The sequence below is a fragment of the Nothobranchius furzeri genome, chromosome 12, assembly GCF_043380555.1.
Source record: "Nothobranchius furzeri strain GRZ-AD chromosome 12, NfurGRZ-RIMD1, whole genome shotgun sequence".
Lineage (NCBI taxonomy): Eukaryota > Metazoa > Chordata > Actinopteri > Cyprinodontiformes > Nothobranchiidae > Nothobranchius > Nothobranchius furzeri.
The window spans coordinates 46,229,722-46,249,448 of NC_091752.1; the positions used below are offsets into that span (position 1 = coordinate 46,229,722).

General features: G+C 42.5%; 1 protein-coding gene across 2 annotated transcripts; it reads right to left on the reverse strand.

The window, feature by feature from the left end:
• Positions 1 to 7,157: 7,157 nt before the first annotated feature.
• Positions 7,158 to 10,453, reverse strand: LOC139062000 (spectrin alpha chain, non-erythrocytic 1-like). Of its 2 annotated transcripts, XM_070542031.1 has the most exons (8): positions 8,955 to 9,956; positions 8,668 to 8,885; positions 8,479 to 8,583; positions 8,290 to 8,394; positions 8,182 to 8,214; positions 7,553 to 7,600; positions 7,372 to 7,440; positions 7,158 to 7,291 (listed from the first exon to the last, which is right to left on the reverse strand). In XM_070542031.1, exons 1-3 carry the CDS (start codon positions 8,962 to 8,964, stop codon positions 8,548 to 8,550), a joined length of 264 nt encoding a protein of 87 aa, XP_070398132.1. In that variant the 5' UTR covers positions 8,965 to 9,956; the 3' UTR covers positions 7,158 to 7,291; positions 7,372 to 7,440; positions 7,553 to 7,600; positions 8,182 to 8,214; positions 8,290 to 8,394; positions 8,479 to 8,547. The 2 variants fall into 2 exon arrangements, with proteins under 2 accessions (XP_070398132.1, XP_070398131.1); XM_070542030.1 differs by lacking the exons at positions 7,158 to 7,291; positions 7,372 to 7,440; positions 7,553 to 7,600 and adding exons at positions 7,981 to 8,109; positions 10,274 to 10,453 and having other exon boundaries at positions 8,955 to 9,077.
• Between the last annotated feature and the right edge of the window lie 9,274 nt (positions 10,454 to 19,727).

The following is a 19,727-nucleotide window of genomic DNA, read 5'->3' on the forward strand; positions in this document are numbered from 1 at the left end:
TATTAAGTTAAAGCTACGGGGGGTCCCTGGGTTTATTGTGAGAATCCTGTCTTACTGGTATGCTCATCAGATGATACAGGTTAAATGGGGTGCCAGCATCTCTGCACCATTTGGCGTTAGTAATGGTGTTAGGCAGGGTGGAATTCTGTCTCCTATCTTATTTAATCTGTATGTTGACGATCTGTCTGTGCAGCTCAGAGCCTGTAACACAGGATGTTTGATGGGTACAACTTTGATCAACCATCTGATGTATGCTGATGATCTGGTGGTCTTTAGTCCAAGTAGTGCTGGTTTACAGCAGCTCCTAAATATCTGCTCTGAATATGGTGTGCAGTACGATATTCAGTATAATGCTGTTAAAAGTGCTATCTTGATATGTAGAACCAAGCAGGATAAAAAGCTAAACTTTCCTGTGTTCAAACTGTCTAATAGTGATCTTAATGTGTGTGAGAAGGTGAAATACCTTGGCCACTTTATAACTGATCAAATGCGTGATGATGCTGACATCCACAGACAGTGCTGTAAGCTGTATGCACAAGCTAACACTATAGCTCGTAAGTTTAGTTTTTGTTCACCTCCAGTTAAGGTGGCTTTATTTAAAGCATATTGTACTCCGCTCTACACAGCCCAACTGTGGTCATCCTACAATCAAAGCAGCATGAATAAGCTGCAAGTTGCATACAACGATGCCTTAAGGATCATACTTAAAATACCCAGAGGGGGCAGTGCCAGTCAGATGTTTGTAACAGCAGGCGTTTGTACTTTTAAAGCTCTTTTAAGAAAACTCATATTCACTTTTATAGGCCGACTGGATAGCTCTGCCAACAGTATAATTTTAGCAATCACTGATCCTACTGTGAGCAGTTGTCGCTATTTCTCCAGTATAAGGAAATACTGGTTGAAGTGTTTGTGTGGTTAACCTTGTGTGGAACAGTTTATAGTAAAGCTTTTAATTACATTTAGATTTTTATTCAATTTTATGCTGTTATCTTTTTATTCTATTTATCTATTTTGTTTCATTGATCTGTTGTTTTATATGTATTTTATCTGGACCTAAGAGTCTGTCAATAAAGATTATCTATCTATCTATCTATCTATCTATCTATATATATATATATATATATATATATATATATATATATATATATATATATATATATATATATATGATTTATTTTTGTTACAAAACACACAATTAACTTAGAATATGTGATTATTGTTAATTTTATTTATTTATTTAAATGTTTAAATAAAACACTGGGGAAAACCATGGGGAAAACTGGGAGGGTGGCGCCCTATCGCCCTCTACTGGCCAGCCGCCACTGTTAAAATTGCCATCGTTAAATTGACATTTTATAATTGTCGTTTCAAATCTTTCAGTTTAAAATTGTTAGTAATAAATTTCTTCATTTTTAAACTTGCCTCAATATTGAAACGAAACACAGAAAAAGTATAATATTTCTGGTTCACACTACAATGTCTATGCATGTTGTGCCTAAAAAGCTTTTAAACCTCAGTCCATTGAATTATAAACTCCGAGTCATAACGGCATTTCACACTCTTCAAAGAATATACTGAAAAGTGAATTTTCTGCACCCACAGTCAAGCAGGAGTCAGTCTACAGGAATATAGTCACTTCACCGAATGGACTAGGCTTCCATTCCAACTGCTGGTCTCCCAGAACCACAATCAAAGGGTCATGGCACCAAGATTTAACCCTTTATTTCCCTCTGTGCGTTTGCAGCATGTAGAAGACACCCCCAGGATTCTGCGTTGTGTTTTTGGTGAAAGGTGGTATGTGTTCCGTGCAAAAAACTGGTGTCTGGTGCCCTTACCAGACATCGGGTTCTGAATTGTGAGGAGACCTCGAAGCATTTATTTTGTCCAGACTCGCTAGCCTGGCAAGCCAGACTAAATAAATGTATTATTTAGTCTGGCAACGCTCCATTGACGGCTCTCGGTTGTGGGGCGGGTTCTACCGTTGTCTTTCAAATGATCTCCGCATGCTACTGGACAATGAATGTGACATACTCTTGTTTCACTCTGTTGCATCATCCCACCCACCAGGCATATAGAGTGCCCTGATTGGCCCACAAAGCGGATAAAGCTCTGTGATTTGTTCACTAAGCAGATAGAGCACTATGATTGGCCCACCATTATGGACCAATCACAGCTCTTTATGTGTTTGAAACCCCTCTAGAGAGCTGTGATTGGCAAGCCAGAATGCTGTTGGGCCTGCAGAGGTTCCAGAGGAGCATTCCTAGACCAAACTTTGCAAAGCAAGAATTTGGTCTAGTTCACTAGGCTATAGACTCGCCTCTTCTCCAACCTTACAGTAAGTGAGAACAAACTGTGTTTAGAACATTCATTCTTTCTTTTAACAAAATAATAAACAGAACATACCGTAAATCCTCTAATACAGGCCGGTATTCAATTAAAGGCCGGGTCTCCAATTTTGGCCGGTGTCGGAGTCAGCGGAGGTAAATAATGGCCGGTCTCTTATTGTGGCCGGATGGAATGTGGTAACAAGCAAGTACGAGACTCCCAGCGGCAGGGTAATAGTCTCCGAATCAACCAGCAGGAGGCAGTAGGGGTTCGCGCAGACCTTTATTAGGCTTTTTCTTCTAGCTTTGTAACGCTTCAGACACGACCCTCTATCACGCTCCTACCACACAGAGTCACGGTGTCAGTTAACCATGCTAATTCAACCCACTCCACAGAACACACATCACCTTCCCTGTGGCTTACATAACACTCACACAACACGCAAATCAGCACATAGGAACTAGCAGAACGATAGGAAACACATATAACACAATACCCAGAATGCACCTGGCTTACAACCCCAGCCAGGTCATTACACTATCAAGTTCAAAGAGAACGTGCTGATTATGCTGCAGAACACTCTGGAGAGCAGCAGTATGGGGTGTATGAACTACAGTAATCCCTCGTTTATCGCGGTAGATGCGTTCCAGACCTGGCCGCGATAGGTGAAAATCCGCGAAGTAGGGACTCCCAGCATGCCCCTCGCGGGGATTCCCTCCACGTCGCACCTACGTCACAAACCGCGGCTATAAACGGAAGTCGCCTTTACATCTCAGTCATCGTTTCTTCAGATTCACGATCAGAGTTTCCAACCTACCACTCAATCCAACGAACTATCAGCTCATAGTAAGTTATCTTACTTACTTCTGGAAAGCCCGGCATTTCCGTGTCACTTCGTTGACGCTCGAACGCTCGGGGGTTTCCTAGAGCAGCCGGCGTTTCACCGACGCTATCACTTCCGCGTCTGTGAAACCACGCTCCCGTAGGTACTGACACGCGATCGTTCATGTCGGTTCATTTCCTCTAATGTTTTCTGTCTTTTATTTGCGCCTGATGCGTTTCGCTGCATGCTGTGGAGCGGGGCGCTGCGGGCATCACCTTGTTCTCCGACGCACTGATCACTGATACGGCCGCCAAACAGCAAGCGCTCCGCTGTTTTTGCAGTCGGTAGATCTTTTAGAACTGCAGTTCAAAGGTAACTCATGAGGTGAATATATATGAACCCAGGTAACAGTTTTTCTTTAGGATTGAGAGGAGATGCAGGAAGATAATAAACAGACAGGACAGAAAAATAGTCAAATAAAAACAAGTTAGTTTTTGTACCTTGTGGTTGCAACAAACAGACACCATTGAAGGTAATCAGAAGTGAGGAACAGAAAATGAAATAATTATTTTAATGTTTAGAGCAGCAGGAACTCCGAGAGGCTGCAGGCGCATCAGTGAGTTTGCGGCTGCTGCGCAGGGGGAGGGGGGAGAGGGTTGAAGCAGAAACTACCGTTGTTAAAAGAAATGTGTTTAACTTTGAAAATGTGGGCACAATTTTAATTGTCAAAAACTCCAGCGAACCATTAGTTCATTTTGCTCAAATAGAAATAGAGGCCTGCCTCTAATACTGGCCCTCCTTCCAATAAAGGCCTGGAGCTTGATGAGCTTGAGTCAAATACAGGCCCGGGCCTGTATTAGAGGATTTACGGTATTCATACATTGCCCCCTCCTTACCATGCAATTTAACAATAGTCTGCAATTTATAAACACACAACATTATATTCCACAAGCAAACTCTACAACCGGGGTTTCCTATGCATGAGCAACAACACCAAACTTTTCCATAAAAGCTTTTCTCGGTCATAATCCATTCCGTTTGTGTTCATTTAGCAGACCAAACAAGCACAAGACACAAACAAATCGGCATCTAAACCATTCTAAACATATTTTCATTTACACTGAGCAGCAGGCTGCCAAGGACGCTGCTTACCTTACAGTCAGTGAGAACCATAGACTTTGAAGCAGAACTCCATAGACTGTACATATACTGGACAAACGGATTCCATTGGCTTCAATAACACGTTTGTTGTCTATAATGGGAGGTGGCCACCACCGCCATTTTGACCGTGTCACAGGTTCCGTCCAGCCCAGACAATTCCATAAAAGGGAAGAGAGGAGGCGCTGAGGGTGTGGCTGTAAGGCTGGGCTCGAGTGACGACACCCAGGCGAACTAGCTACGAGCTAACCTGAAGCTAACCCTGGCTAACCCAAAGCTAAAGCGGAGGTGGGAGCCGAGCTAACGGATGTAGCCACCTAGCTTCAACCCAACCGGAGCTAACTGGAACACCCATCGACCTGAACCTTACACGGAGTTTAGGTGGAGGTTTTCTGCGCCTGTTCGTGAGAAGTACCTGTATTAAAAAAGTTTTAAATCGGTAAGTTTATAATTTATTTCCGTAATGAAAACATTTTGCTTTGAGCAAGTTTTCAGTACAGTTTTTTTCGGCGCTATCACTCCTGAGTCGCACCAGCCATTAAATGTATCATGAATAAGAGAAAATATATTTAAGTCGTATTTTGGGGGGACATTTTATTATCTTTCTTACAAAATCTGAGACCAAGCGTTTCACATTGCAACACAAGCACCGGTAACCATAACAGAATGAACAACAGCCAGCAGAGGAGAGGATGGCGGTGTTTCAAACCCTCCCGGCCGGCGAGGACAGCTCATTCCTGGGCTGGAGCCGGCCCTCAGCACCCCGCCACAGGCTCTAACAGATGCTGGCGGTGTTTGAAACCCTCCCAGCGGGACAGGGGAACTCATTCTTGGGTGGGTCGGAGTCGGCCCGCAGCAGCGCGGTGTAGCCTACATATTTTGTTATATAAGTCGCTCCGGAGTATAAGTAGCAGGACCTGCCAGAAAATGTAAAAAAGTGCGAGTTATAGTCCGGAAAATATGGCAGTTATTAGTATTCGAGCTAAATTAGCAGCGTAAATACATTTCATATATTTCCAAAATGTTATACTTGTTTGTATTTTGTACAGCCAACTAGTCTTTATTCTGGACTCAGTACAATTTACCAAAAGTAAAGAGACATTCTACAGATGAAGTAAGCACAAGATAACTTGCTGGAAGACACGGAATTATCATCAGAACCAGAACAAGAGAGCCTGATAACAGTCGTGAAAATAACAGTTAAAAAGTATGTATGTATAATAGAAATAAAAATATATTAGAATTAGTGTAACTCACTGTGATACAAACAATAAATCAGCCATAGCTGATTAGTAAATATGACATGAGGTCTGGGAGTTTTTAATTTTAATTTTTATTTTTTTGTTAGATCTGTTTAAATGTCACCATGGCAGCCTGTGTGTCTCCAACATCAGCTACACAAAGCAGCAAGTGTAAGTTCCACATACCTGTCTCACCACTTCATGTATGGTTTTGTACTTTAAACAATTATGACAAACCTGTTATTTTTTTCTCCATAGCCATTTGGATCATTGGAGACAGCTGAGTGAGGCGTGGTGCCCAGAGAGCTGCAGAGACAACCTTGGCCTCCCTGACGTCTGTGTCTCCTGGTTCGGTTGGGGTGGACCATCGACATACATACATGTGCCGACACTTTGCGCCCTGTTTTATAAAATGTAGTGTTAAAAATAAATGTTTTTGCTCAATTACTGGAATTTCTTTGGTTAAGACAAAAGTGAGGAATAATCATTTACAAGTTATTTGTACAACAGGCCCATTTTAAATCCCAACAGTTTCTTAGCAGACAATAGAAATGTGTTCTTTACTAACTTTACTTGGTTTAAAACTCTTACTAAAATAGTGCCGTATTGCAAAACCCAATCATACTTGTTATGTATACATTAGCTTTGTAGATATTTTTTACAGATATATATTTGTGTGCAACAAATCCAAACTTAAATAGTTTGTCATTCTTTATTGAAAAACAACAAAATACAGTTATACAGAAGTGTGGGAAAATGATAATGTGAAAGTATTGCTATTTAAATGTAATCCTATTTATCTTTAAAAAGAAAAACTCTAAAAATGTCCTGTACAGCATCATGACAGAAGAATGGTGGTCTGTCTGTCAGAATGTGCTGAACAGATTTGCTCTTTGAGGAGGAGTGTCATGTTTGGAGGAAGGTACTTAACCCAAGACATGCAGAATACAACACTGACCAAAAACTGATGGAAAAAATGATTTCTTTATAAGGAGGAACTTAAGGTGCACAGATAAGTCTGTGGTTGGAACTGCAACAACAGCTCAGCGTCTGGAGGAGGGAGAACACAGGTGAGCTTAGGTTCTGGTTTCAAAATCCATTGTAGGCAGGCAGAGGTGTTCAGCAGACTTACTGTGGTGGGTGTATGGGTTGGCTGGAGGAGGGAGAGGTAGAGAGCCGGGGGAAGCGCAGGAGAGGGAGCAGAGGTGGAGAGAAGCGGGGCGTCCTGGTGGATGGGGCAACGGGTGAGATGAGAGGTGGGTTATGGAGGGTGGTGATAAGGTCCGTGTGTTGAATATCCAAATCCTGGAGTAGAGGTCAGTATCCAATGAGGTCGACAGGAATCCTGAAGAATGGTAAATCCAATATAAGAGCAAAAACACTACGAAATAACATTAATCCTAGGAACACTAGAGGTAACACGAGTGGCTGGTTACTACCAAAACTGAGGCAATCTTCTGGCGTCAAATTTTGTCCTCCATCCACCTTAAATAGGAAAGCACCCCGCTGATCAGGAACGGCTGGGGTGGAGTCACCAGAACCATGAAGAACGTGTCTCCAGAGACAACTCGGGTCGAGGTACCGATCAGGAAAGCGGACCTTATCACCCAGAGCTGCCAGGTCACGCTCAAAGCCTTCATGTTCACGCTGCAGAGCCTGAACGCTGGCCAGGTGGTGGCCGTAGTTGTCTGTGTTCAGGGCCTGGTTCTTCTCCTCGATCCACTCTTTGGTCTCATCAGCGTCTCTGAGAAGACATCAGAACTCCGTCTGAGTGTGGGTCCAAACTCTACTGACCCGTAAGCGGCGCATAAGTGTGCGGGGTACCTGTGGAAGCGCTACACCTCATGGGCGCTGCCCAGCATGTTGCAGCGAGCGCCAGCGGTTGTTCAGCTCCTGGAGAGAAACCAAACCCAGTGAGATGAAGGTGGACACCAGCGGGCTGGACGCCGGACGAGGAAACCTGGAGACGGATCGCTCAGACAGGAAGGGAAGAGCTTCCTCTTACCTTGATGGAATTAAAGTTAGCCGTCGTCTGAACGCCCAACCGTACGGTCTGAGGTCAAAGGTCACAGGAAACACACACCAGTCAGCAGTCATACAGATGCATAAAGATAACTGTAGCCATGGCAACCAGCTGACATGTCCCCACTTTCACCAGCACCTGGTGCCTGCCGGGTCACCTGAATTCCTGTGTGATTTCAGCACGGTCGGCCGTGACTGCGGCCATCAGAGGTGACCTCTGATCAGCTGAATGAACTCACCTTCTAGGGTGACGCCGTGTTACCCCGGGTTTCCACGGGAGCCGTCAGCAGCACCCTGTCTTTCCTTCCCCAAAAATGTGGAACTTGACCCGTTTCAGAGGCGTCGCGCGTAGAAAATAGAACCGGCGCGTAAGGGCCGCGACATGCTGCTCCTGAGACGTGGCCGACTCCCGCTGCTGACGGCTCCAGTGGAAAAGGTTCTGTTGACCACAGCGGTTCCTATCAGCAGCTATGACGTGCTGCTGCAGTAACGTGCTGCTGACGACTCCTGTGGAAAGCCGGGGTTAGAGTCGGCTTCATCCTGTAAACAAACAAATGAGTGGTAACAAAAACACCACGTCTGGTTCTGGTGGAGGCGGAGGACAACACGCACCTTTCCAGGAGCAGAACCCAGATGTTCTTGTTGCTACAAACAGAGACGAGCAGAGTTAACAAACCAGGAAGTGAGAGGGACCAGCTGCTGCAGACAGGTGACGCTCACCTGAGCCTGAACCATAGGAGCCTCCTCAGCCATCAGACCTTCTGACTCCAGTTCAGATGCCACCTTGTTGATGTCCCTCAGGCGGGACTCGTTGGCCTTCAGGTCCTGCAGGACAAAAGCACCTGCTGGTTATCACCTGAGCTGATCTGACAGCTGCTGCTGGAAGACGGAGAGGAGGAAAAGTCCGACCTTCTGGAAGTCGTCAAACTTCTTCTGCAAGACCTCGACCTGCTCCAGGTCCGACCCGTCTCTCCATCCTCATTCAGCTAAAGACGCGAGTTCAAGTAAAACAACCTAAAGTCACACAAACACAAAGCAGGTGTGGAGATGTTCGCTCTGAGCTGGAGGTCGTTCCTCGGCTGTGAAGGGCACACGAACCTTGTTGGTGCTGTTGAGCAGTGTGAGGATGTCGCCCTTCTTCATGGTGACCTCTCCAGGACTCTTCTCCTGGTAGTCGTACAGAGCCAGAACCAGCTCCTTCCCGGTCTCATCGTCAGTTGGAGCCACTTGTTGCTGTTGGGTTAACAGGTCTGGTGTTAGAACGTGGTGGATAAGAATGTTCTGACGGGCCGAGGGTTCTGAACCAGCGAAGTGACCTGGAACAAACAAAGTGAGCCAGAACCTGCAGACACCTCAGAAACATGTCAGGACCAGACCTGCTCTACCTTCCTCCATTATGGTCTCTCCTTTCTGGGTGACAGCCTTGATGCGAGGTTCATGACCTGTGATCTCAGCCTGCAGAGCCTCGTGCTTCTTCAGCAGGTTCTGGACACCAATCAGGTCCTTCCCTGAGGACACATGTTAGAGTTCAGCATTATGCAGTAGACAGACCAGTTTAACCCAGGGGTTTCTTTCTTCTACAATCTGCTCTTTAACTGTATTATTTCCTGCTATTTCAGCTGTTAACTTTATTTTTTCTGTAAGTGTTTTTCTCCCCAGAAGAAGCTACAATGATGTTCTGCTGAGCTGTGGTGGCCTCATGGAGGGGGCCATCGTCTAGCACACTGCTGCTAACCACTTAATCATTCTCCCTCTCCTGATAATAACATTTTACTTTCTTTGATGTTGGATGTACTACTGCTAGTTTACCCGTTTAATTATAGATTCACTAGGATAAATACAATAAAGTTTATCTCTCGCCAAATAGAATATTTACTAAGAAATCACAATGTAACGTGTGTGTGTGTGTGTGTAAAAGCCATGCGTAGTGTTTATTTATAAAGCATATGTTGTTGGATTTTATCCAGAATCAAGACTTTGAAAATATATAGTTTAATTACAGTTTGATTTATTTGACATCTGTATAATGTTTATTATTTTATTTTTTCACCCTAAATACCTAACGTTTTAGTTAACATGAATATTAGTCATTCATCACAATACATGAAGTTACACATTTTAAATTTTAATAGGGGAAGACTGCAGGAGGGAGCAGTAAAATACAGGGGGTCCCCTGCAAAAACTAACTTTACGAGTCTGATGAAAGTTGCTGGTATTCCCGCTGCTTCTTCGGTAAACAGCGCCAACAAAAACAAAGAAACTTGGGATCTTGTCGGCGTGGCAGTGGGATTTAAGGGAAACGCTGTATGCCCTATAGACTTCTCAACGAGCTGCAGTATTTCTCCGGTCAGATCTGTCTCCGAGTTCCACGAGGGGTCAGCCCGCAGCAGCGAGGCGCCGCATCGGTCAGCCTGCCCGGCCTGACCGCTGGGGATTACCGGATGAAAGAATAGAGCACAGAAGTGTCCCCCCAAGCGGCGCGCCCCGTCATATTTCAACCCATTTTTATCTTAAATGCACTGGGTTTTACCCTATTACCCATTTAAATATGCCCTATTAATTATTTTACCGTATTTTACATTTAAATTTCATGGTTAAACAGTACATGCTACATGTTAAACTGATAGTTAGCTAGCTACTTCGGTGAACTCAGCTAGTTTAAAGGCAGCAGTGACATAAAATACAAATATAGATTTTAACTTACCGAAAAAAATGAAGTGGAGACTCCTTGGACGCTCTATTAGTGCAATTAATACCACAGCAAGTCATTTTGTCCAACAATTGCACCAATAATATCCAAAACAGAATTCACAAGCACAGAGACTCAAAATCCCGACACAGTTTCCAGGAGAGACCGAGGCTGTTCTGAGGCCTTTCCACGGAGCTAGCTCTATGGTCACGTGGGTCTGAGGCGGCGGTCACGTGTGTCGGATGCTCATTAATTATACAGAATTTTAGGCTTTCAATACACTTAAACAGAAGAGTGAGAAAAAAATTCATCCCCCTCAGAGTTGTCATGAGTATAAACTAGATAATTTAGACAAAAAACCATTTTTTGAACCAGGCTGTAAACATGTTTATTTCTGCTGTGAAAATGGCATTTTTAACATGGGAGTCAATGAGGATTTGCTCGCTTCTGGTACCAGCCCCCAGCGGATGAGGGTGGAACTGCAATTTTTCTTACTTCCGGGTTGGGACCATATTCTGAGCGGCATTGTGGGGGCTTGGTGAGAACAAATTGTAAGGAATATAGCAGCCTGCGCGCGCAATTCTCTGAGCTACGGTGCCTCACCAAGACAAACATCACACAGTGCGCATGCAGAGAACAAATTAGGTAAATGCGCCCCCTGTTGGCATACTCATATCACTACCTTACATATGTGTGAAAATTGGGCCAAACTTAGCAGAAAACATCCATGTATCGTTGCCATTGTATAAAAATTTTCTAAATACTCTCAATACCAATCCAAACTCCATGTTTGTCTCACCTTTAAATGAAAAAGAAATATTGCAAATTGTAAAAACAAGTGAACCCAACTCCCTGGTTTAACGACATCATTCACAGCCTGAAGCGCCAATGCAGACTAACTGAGCGCTTGTGGAGGAAAACCCGTCTCCACGTCCATCTGCTGTATCTAAAGCATCTTCTGACATTCTTTAACTCTGCAGTCAGAGACGCTAGGGTTTCCTATTTCTCCAACCTGGTGTCCCAGAGCAAAGGGAACCCCAAGGTGCTGTTTAACACCATCAGCAGTATCGTCTCTCCTGCCTCTCCTACAGCCTCCATCCACTCTGTTGCAGACTGAACACTTTCTGCCTTTCTTTGTGGACAAAGTCAATAAGGTTAGCTCTAGCATCTCTCCTTCAGCCTTATCTCTGCCTTTCCCGACTCCAACTCGATTCATCATCCTAGATAGCTTTTCTCCTGTGTCTTTGCCTGAGTTAGCCAAACTAGTTAACTCTATGAAGACCTCTGCATGCCCCCTCGACATCTTACCCTCATCTTTGTTTAAAAGTGCTTTTCAGTCCATCAGTCCTAGCGTGCTCTCTATAATTAAACCCATGTTTCCCGTCATTTTCGTCCACCATTAAAACACCTGCTGTTCACTGCTCCAGTCACGGGTGAAAAAACGTTCATATTTTGAGTTTTTCCACGAGGTACTCTGTAAGCTGCTCTGTGTCTGCCACTAGATATCTTTGGCTTTCTTTATGTTTTTGAGGGGCCAATGGTGGCGCTGTAGACAATAGAGGTGTTCTGACCAATCACAAGCTTGCGTTCTCCGTCTCGTCGGATGGATCTTTAGAAAAGAGAGCTTGACTTCGTCCTTGTGAGCCTGCTTTAGAGCCCTCAGAAGGATGGATAACGGTGTTGTGAGTGTCCGTCCCAACGTAGACGGAGAAGTATAAATTAGGATTTAGGGTCTCTAATGACCTCCTGATCTACAGTGATGCAGGGGACTGTTTTGTTCTAGTCCTACTGGACCTGAATACAGCCTTTGACACCTGACCTCCACCTGCTACTGGAGAGGCTGAGAGACTGGGTGGGCCTATTAGGAACTGCTCTGGAGTGGTTCACCTCTCACCTGTCTGAGCGTACCATAAAATACATTTGTAAAATGTCTGCTTTTCAGGAAATCATTAATGTCTGAAGCAAACTCCAACACGTTCCAGAAGTGTAACAAAACACTCAGAAAAACAAAAATGACAAAGATTCACCTAAAATCATCAAATAATACCCAGACTCTGCAGGAGGAACACTCGATGCGACCTAAGCCATCTTGCGCCAAACTGTAAGTCTCCAAATTAATTTACATTTTCTGTCAACTCTTGTTTTGGGTCTAGAGTACCAGTGGTAAACCTTCAATTTACTTTAGTCAGGCTGATATTATTGGTAATGTTAGTGGGACAAACTATAAAAACCATTGAACCTGCTCATGAAAGCATCTGTTTGTCACCAGATAATTCATCTTCTTTGTAATTCATTTCCTTTCAACTCTTTAGTTTACACAGACCGTGATTCTTGTTGAACTTCTGCTACTTTTAAATGATGACCTGACGTGTGAGCCGCGCCCTGCGAGTGGCAGCTCTTTGTTTATCTTAGTTCCACTTACATGACAGACCGAGGAGCTCTTCTTCAGATCAAGCCGAGCTGACGAGTTTAAGCAAGTTGAACACACACACCGCAGTTATGCACTCGCACAGACCCGCCTTTCATTTAACCGCCTTTTATTCATTAATATCACACACACACACACACACACACACACACACACACACACACACACACACACACACACACACACACACACACACACACAAAGAAGGTGTCTCAGACACTTGAGTCAAAACAGTTATTAGTCTTTAAACTCTTCACCTCAGCATCAAACCGCCAGCAGAGCCACCACCAGGTGTAATTACAGGTGAGGAGGAGGCGGGCGGCGGTCCACCTCTGTCAGTCTGCTTGCGTAAGAACTGCCTTTGCGTTAGCCTCAAAGCAAAATACATTCCAGCAGCCACACACGTACGCATTTCCCCGGCACAAGTAAAAACAAAGGGTTTAGTAGCAACCACTGAGGATTAAAGGTGTAGAAACAGGAAGAGGCCCAAAGTTCAGGCAAGTGCAGGTATGTGGTTGGTTTGTTGTGATGCTTCACGGGGTGAATTCAGGACCGTCTTGCTGCAGGGCAATGGCACTAACCGCTGCACCACTGTGCAGTCCCTCATACAGATATGTTTATTTACACATTTATATTTAACTTTATCTGGTTTCTCTCCTTTGTTACTTTGAAATAATTGGTGTTGGAGCATTTTGCCTCAAAACTCAGTTATTTTTTATTTATTTACTTATTAACTATTTGTAAGTGGCAGGCCCCATCAAAGTTACTTAAGGAACTTTCTAGCTGCGTTAATAACTGAATGTTTTGACTTTGTCTTCTGACTGCCGTCTCTGAGCGGTTATCTTCCTATAAGCCAAACCTGCAGCCAAGAAAACAGGCATCACAGTCTGAAAAACAAATATGTCTTAACACATGAAATTAAATGATGCAGCATTGATTTTATTTCTATTAAATTTTACAATCTTTAAGTAATTTTTTGCTTAAGTAACAAATGTGCTGTGTTTATTTTAGTATTTGTTTCTTTGAAGTTGGTCAGAAAGATCAAACTTAAACTACTGAAAACTGGTTTAAAAGACTAAAAACACAACAAAATGCAAGTGGCGCCATCCTGTGGTGACTCAAATGATTTACTGTGGAAACAACTGACATTGATTTTCATTGTGTTTACAAATAAATCATCTCCTACCTTTGTCACAAACTAGTGCAGCACAAGTTCTCTTATAAACACCGAGCCTTTTTCTGCTGATGACCAAAACCCCAGATGACCTCATGGAGAAAATAACATGAAAACATCTAAAGATGGACAAATAATATCTGGTCTGTGCAACAACACACACAGTTGAGCCATTCAGATCCTTTTCAGGTGAATATCATCCATAGTGGTAAAACAAACGATCAATGATCAAATTAGCACGTACCTAATTCCGTCTCTTTGTTCTTTTTAAAACACAGAAATGTTTTATTTACCTGCAACGTTTCATTTGCAAACGAAACGTTTCAGGTAAATAAAAACTTTCTGTGTTTTAAAAAGAACTCAAAGATGGAATTAGAATTTCAACACAGCAAGAGCACACCAAAGATGTTTAGCACATACCTGTTCTGATTAAAGGCAGATTTAAATAGTAAAAAGTTTGATATGGGACAATTAGGATTACTGTTTTTGTGTTAAATAAGATAAGATAATCCTTTATTAGTCCCACAAGTGGGAGCTAATTAGCTGCCCTTGTCCCAGTGTTTTTACCATTACAGATGGACAAAGCTGTTAAAATGTAAAACTACATAAACAATTAAGCAGTCAGTGGCGTTTTACCATTAGGCAAAGGTCGGCGGCCACCTGGGGCCCCTTGTGTTGGGGGGCCCCCTAGCCCTGACCGCTGGCACCCCTCTGTTAATGCCACAGTATTCTTACTTGTCACCGCCGACAGGATTGGACATGCGCACTTCTCATTGACATAATTCCTGAAACGTTCAAGATATCATTAAAATTAAAGTGCTGAAAAGATAAAAAATGGGGCTTTTCGTGCATATACAATACATTACGGTAGGGATTCCCTGTCTTGAGCGCAACAAATCACAACACAGATTCAAAGACGTGCTGAGTTTGTCATCCAAAATGCTCCGTTTTATAACTTTTGAAAGGCTGATCAGATCCAAAAAATTCTAAAGGTTCCTAAAAGTACATAAAAGCAGCTTTCCAACGATTTATAGCATGAAGCAATTAGAGTTATGGAAAATATCGCTACGAGGGGAAACCCTGCTGTACAACCTGATTGAAACGCAGCACAGCACCGCGGGAACGGGGAAGCTAATTAGCATAAGAAGCCGGCATGAAATTATGGAAATGCCTCAAAGAAAATCAACACGATCTATTAGGTGTCCCAGAAGGCTCATAGCTATCTGAAGACAGTGACCACGAAGAAGGACAGATCTCCAGTGAACTAGGGTATGAATGTTTGTGCAGTCTTTATTTTTATTTTTTTTATTTGAACAACCCTCAACTATTTGCTGTAAGATTCAGCTTCATTCCAGCATTATTTATCTTTTTAAAATAAATGCTTATTTTTGCTAAAACAAAATGTTTTGGTATAGCAGTGCACGGTGTGCAAGAGAAGCACCCCATGGCAGTGTGAGGTGCGCAGAGGAGGGACTCTGCCTGCAGCTGGAGAGAAACTGCTTCAAGGTCTACCACATCAAATAAAAACGTCTGAAAGCTTACAAAAATAAATGGTCTTAAAAACTGCAACAAGGTTCAAACTTTTTTAAGAATAGATGCATTACAGTTCAAAGTTTAAATGGTTTGCCCAGTAATTTTGAAGTTCCTGTTCAGTAATAAATGTAAAAAAATTCAAATCCATTTCTTGCTTTTTTTCCCTTTTAAGCTGATTTTTTAAAGCCTTTAATAGAAATAAATTCTAAATACAAACCATACACTGACAGCTGAGGTTGTTCTGAAAAAAGGAGAGTGTTACACACACTTTGTATTTTTTATTACAATTTTACAGCCATAAGATTAAAAAAATACCAGGCGGCCCTGTTATGATTATGGTCATAAGAGGGTTATTAAGACACCGATGCACAAACAGGAAGTGATCGGCAGTCATTCCACTCCAATCCAGTTGGTGGCGGTAATGCACCAAACTGTTGTTTGCCAAGTGCCATAAGACTACAAATAAGAAGAAGAGAGGCAGGAGCGTTCGTAACAAACTCAAAGCAATAGTCAAAACATTAAGCATGAATTGAGTTATCCTAGTGGCTCCAATAAGAGAAAGAAGCAGCTTGCTTCATAAAAGCTTTTATTTTCACTTCTGAAAGTGACGTCGTTTTTCGATGTAAACATCAAAGGAAGCAGAAAGCAAAGACAATGGAAAATGTTTAAAGGGAGGAAAACATAGACCAAAATGGAAAATTGAAAAAAAAAAAAAAAAAGGCAAAAGCACGGGGAGTACTGACAGGAAAAAGAAAGCAGAGCAAATTTTGAAAGTGCGCAAAGGGCGGGAAATACAGGAAAAAAGAGGAGGACTAATAAAAAGGGAAAATAAATGGTAAAATCAAGGGTGTAGGAACGAGTTTAATATTGGGGGGGACACATTTTGGAAATCTAACAAATCTGTTGTAGGTCAATATATACCATAGGTCAACTTCACTGAAAAAAATACATTAAATGATTATTTCTGATTCTAACGTGTCACTGAGTGTTTCATGCAGGCTGAACATGAACATAGTCTCCTGCCGCTATCTCCTGCATTAGCTTCTGATAGAAAATCTGATAGACGGTGAAACTCTAGGATTAGAAAAGTCTGACAGATGTGACTCAGGGTGTAAGGCAAAGCCCAGAAAGACAAGAAAATAACTTTTATAGCCCAGTTCACTAACATTCTGTTATTTTTTTTTGATCGGGGACCCATGAGCCAGCCAGAAGGGGAGGAGACTTAGGCTCCTTTTACACTGTAGACCACAATGTTCTACTAAACAGGTTAAAGGCCCTGGCTGGGATTTCAGGTTCTGCTCTAGACTGGCTCTCTTCTTATCTCACCAACAGAACATTCACAGTGAAGTCCGAAACCTTCTCTTCAGACACTGCCTCTCTAACATGCAGGGTCCCACAAGGTTCAGTTCTAGGGCCTCTACTATTCGCATTCCATATTCTTCCCCTAGCTGGCATCATTCAGTCTTTCCCAGACATCTCCTACCACATCTACGCTGATGATATACAGCTCTATATGCCCTTTATGCCACACCAGTTGGACAGGCTGGCCACACTTGTACTCTGCCTGACCCAGATCAGTAACTGGCTGTCCAGCAACTTTCTTGTCCTCAATGCTAACAAGACAGAGACCCTGATCGCTGCACCCCCGGAACTTCAGCCAAAAATCTAGCAAGAAATTGCCTCTTTTTGCCCATCAGCCAAGGCCAACATTAGAAACCTAGGAGTTATTTTTGATCCAGCCTTAAGTTTAGACTCACACATCAAAACCATCTCCCGCTCTTGTTTCTTTCAACTGAGAAACATTTCAAAAGTCCGTAAACTGGTTTCTACTGCAGATCTGGAAAAAATCATCCATGCCTTTGTGTCATCACGCTTAGATTACTGTACCGCTCTTTTTACTGGTCTCAGCAAAACCTCCCTCTCACGCCTTCAAGCCGTCCAAAATGCAGCAGCCAGACTCCTAACCAAATCCAGCAGACGAGCTCACATCACCCCAGTTTTACAGTCCCTCCACTGGCTCCCGGTAGAATATAGAATACAGTTTAAAGTTTTAGTCCTGACCTATAGAGCTCCTAACAACCAGGCTCCAAGCTACCTATCTGAGCTTTTATCCCCACACACCACCTCTCGGAATCTCAGATCCACATCTGAAAACCTCCTGGCTGTTCCTCGAACCAGACTGAAAACCAAAGGGGACAGGGCCTTTCAGACTATTGCACCCAGACTTTGGAACAGTCTACCATCAAATCTCTGTCTCTCTAACACTGTAGAGGTCTTTAAAAATCATCTAAAAACTCACCTTTTCATCCAGGCGTTCCCTCCCTAAATGTTCAAAAAGATGGCTTTGTTCGGATTCACACCTTCACTTTGTTTATACTCATGATTTTATTTTCTACTTTATCACTGCTATTGTTTTTCTGATGTTTTTATTGGTTAGAGGTATTTGCCCTGATCTTACTCAAGTTGTACAGCGCTTTGTGATTTATGTCTGTGAAAGGTGCTCTATAAATAAACTTTTACTTACTTACTTACTCCCCATTAGCCGGATCCAGGTGATTACCAGCCAACGTGGACGTTTTAATTATAAAAAAGCTGTTTATGTGTCAGTAGTGTTTTATTTTTATTTAATTATATGAATGTAGGATATATTTTAATAATTTGAATGTAGGATATATTTTAATAATATGAATGTAGGATATATTATCTTATTCCTATGGGTAGAGATGTGTAAACAGATTTAATACAAGACTAAAACTGTGAATATTCAGTCTGAACTGATCTGACTCTCATCAGAATATTTTAAACTACATCAGCCAACAATGCTGACCAACAATCAGAAAAATCTGTTTGTTTCTGACAGAATGAAAAAAGAAATAATTCACTTACAACAACAGCTGGACAGTAGCGGTTTTAGGCACGGGCAGACAGGGCAGTTGCCCGGGGCGGCATTTTTTCATGACACAAAAGGGGCGCACAAGCGCTGAGTAAAAAAAAAAAAAAAGAGAAATCTGCGCCGCACCGAGGTTTTCTATTAGTGTCTGGATTGGAAACAGCAAGTTGGCGCCCCCTGCAGCTGCAGGCGCTCCTGCTGACTGAGAACTTTCACGTGCACCGTGTGTGTATGGAGAACAGGAAGGGGAGGGGTGCGGCGGGGGAATTCACCTCTGGGTGGGTCCAAATGAAATGAGCGGGTAGGGGCAGAATCAACTGTATTAACATGGCTAAAGTCAATCACACTGGGACGTAATTTTGGGGGAGGACGGGTGGGACATGTCCCCCCCACTTTTTCAAAAGGCAGTTTTGGTCCCTTGCACTTTTTTCCGTCCAAAAACAATGTTACGCTCCATTAAATGGATTTGGTTGAGCACTAGGACCGAAACGGAAACCGGTTTCCTATTAGACCCGCCCAAAAGCTAATCTATTGGCTCTGCTGATACTTGCTAACGTATTATTGGCTGTTGCTGCTGTCACTCAAGTTGTAAACAGTCAGAACGTGCTCACGTTGTTTTGCTAGTTTGGAGCCGCTAGGGAACACCGGTACTGAGTCACATCGTCAACTAGACGCTGTGTAATATCAGAGCTCAGCTCAGCTTCCATTACATAACATTTGAATAAGTGTTCATTTGTGAGTCTTTGGTAGTTAGGCACAGCCAGGAGGCAGCATGTCAAGAAAACGAAAAGTGGATATAAGAGACTTCTTTCAAAGTCAAAATGTAAGTTGGAACATGTGACACCCCTGCATTAAGCTCACTCACCTCCTCCTTCACACACATACTCAAAACTAACTTTTACAAACTCATCTTCTCCACATAACTGACTCCTCAGACACAATTCATTCGTATTATTATAATTATTATTTTTTTATTATTACTATTATCATCATAATTATTATTACTAGTAGTAGTAGTAGTAGAAGTGTAACTTCAAAACTTTTATCATTTAACTTTATTGTAAACTTATCTATTGCAATGTATATGTTCACATTAAAAAGCTCTGAAAAATGAACAGTATCATCATCATCAACAGATTTTTTTAAGCTTAATGTCAAAGATGTACACTTTTCATTAGATTTATCTTATTTTTTCCATTTATTTTTTGTGTGTTGAAATGCAACAACTGTTTAAACACTTTTAAGGGAAAAAACATATTTAATATGTTTTTATACACTCAAATGTTAGGGTGATGATCATGTGTAAAACATTAGTTCAGCATGTCCTCTAACACAGCAAATGAACAAACGGCCAGATCTCAGGAGGACCGTTTATGTATAAATAATTTTTATACTTTTGACTAGGCCTGGGAAAGTAACAAATTTTGCTGGACGATATTTTGTC

Excerpts from the sequence above, each read along its gene's own strand:
- LOC139062000 (XM_070542031.1), bottom strand. Across the intron at positions 8,584-8,667 it reads TGCTCAACAGCACCAACAAG|GTTGTTTTACTTGAACTCGC; the intron begins GTTCGTGTGCCC and ends GTGTGACTTTAG.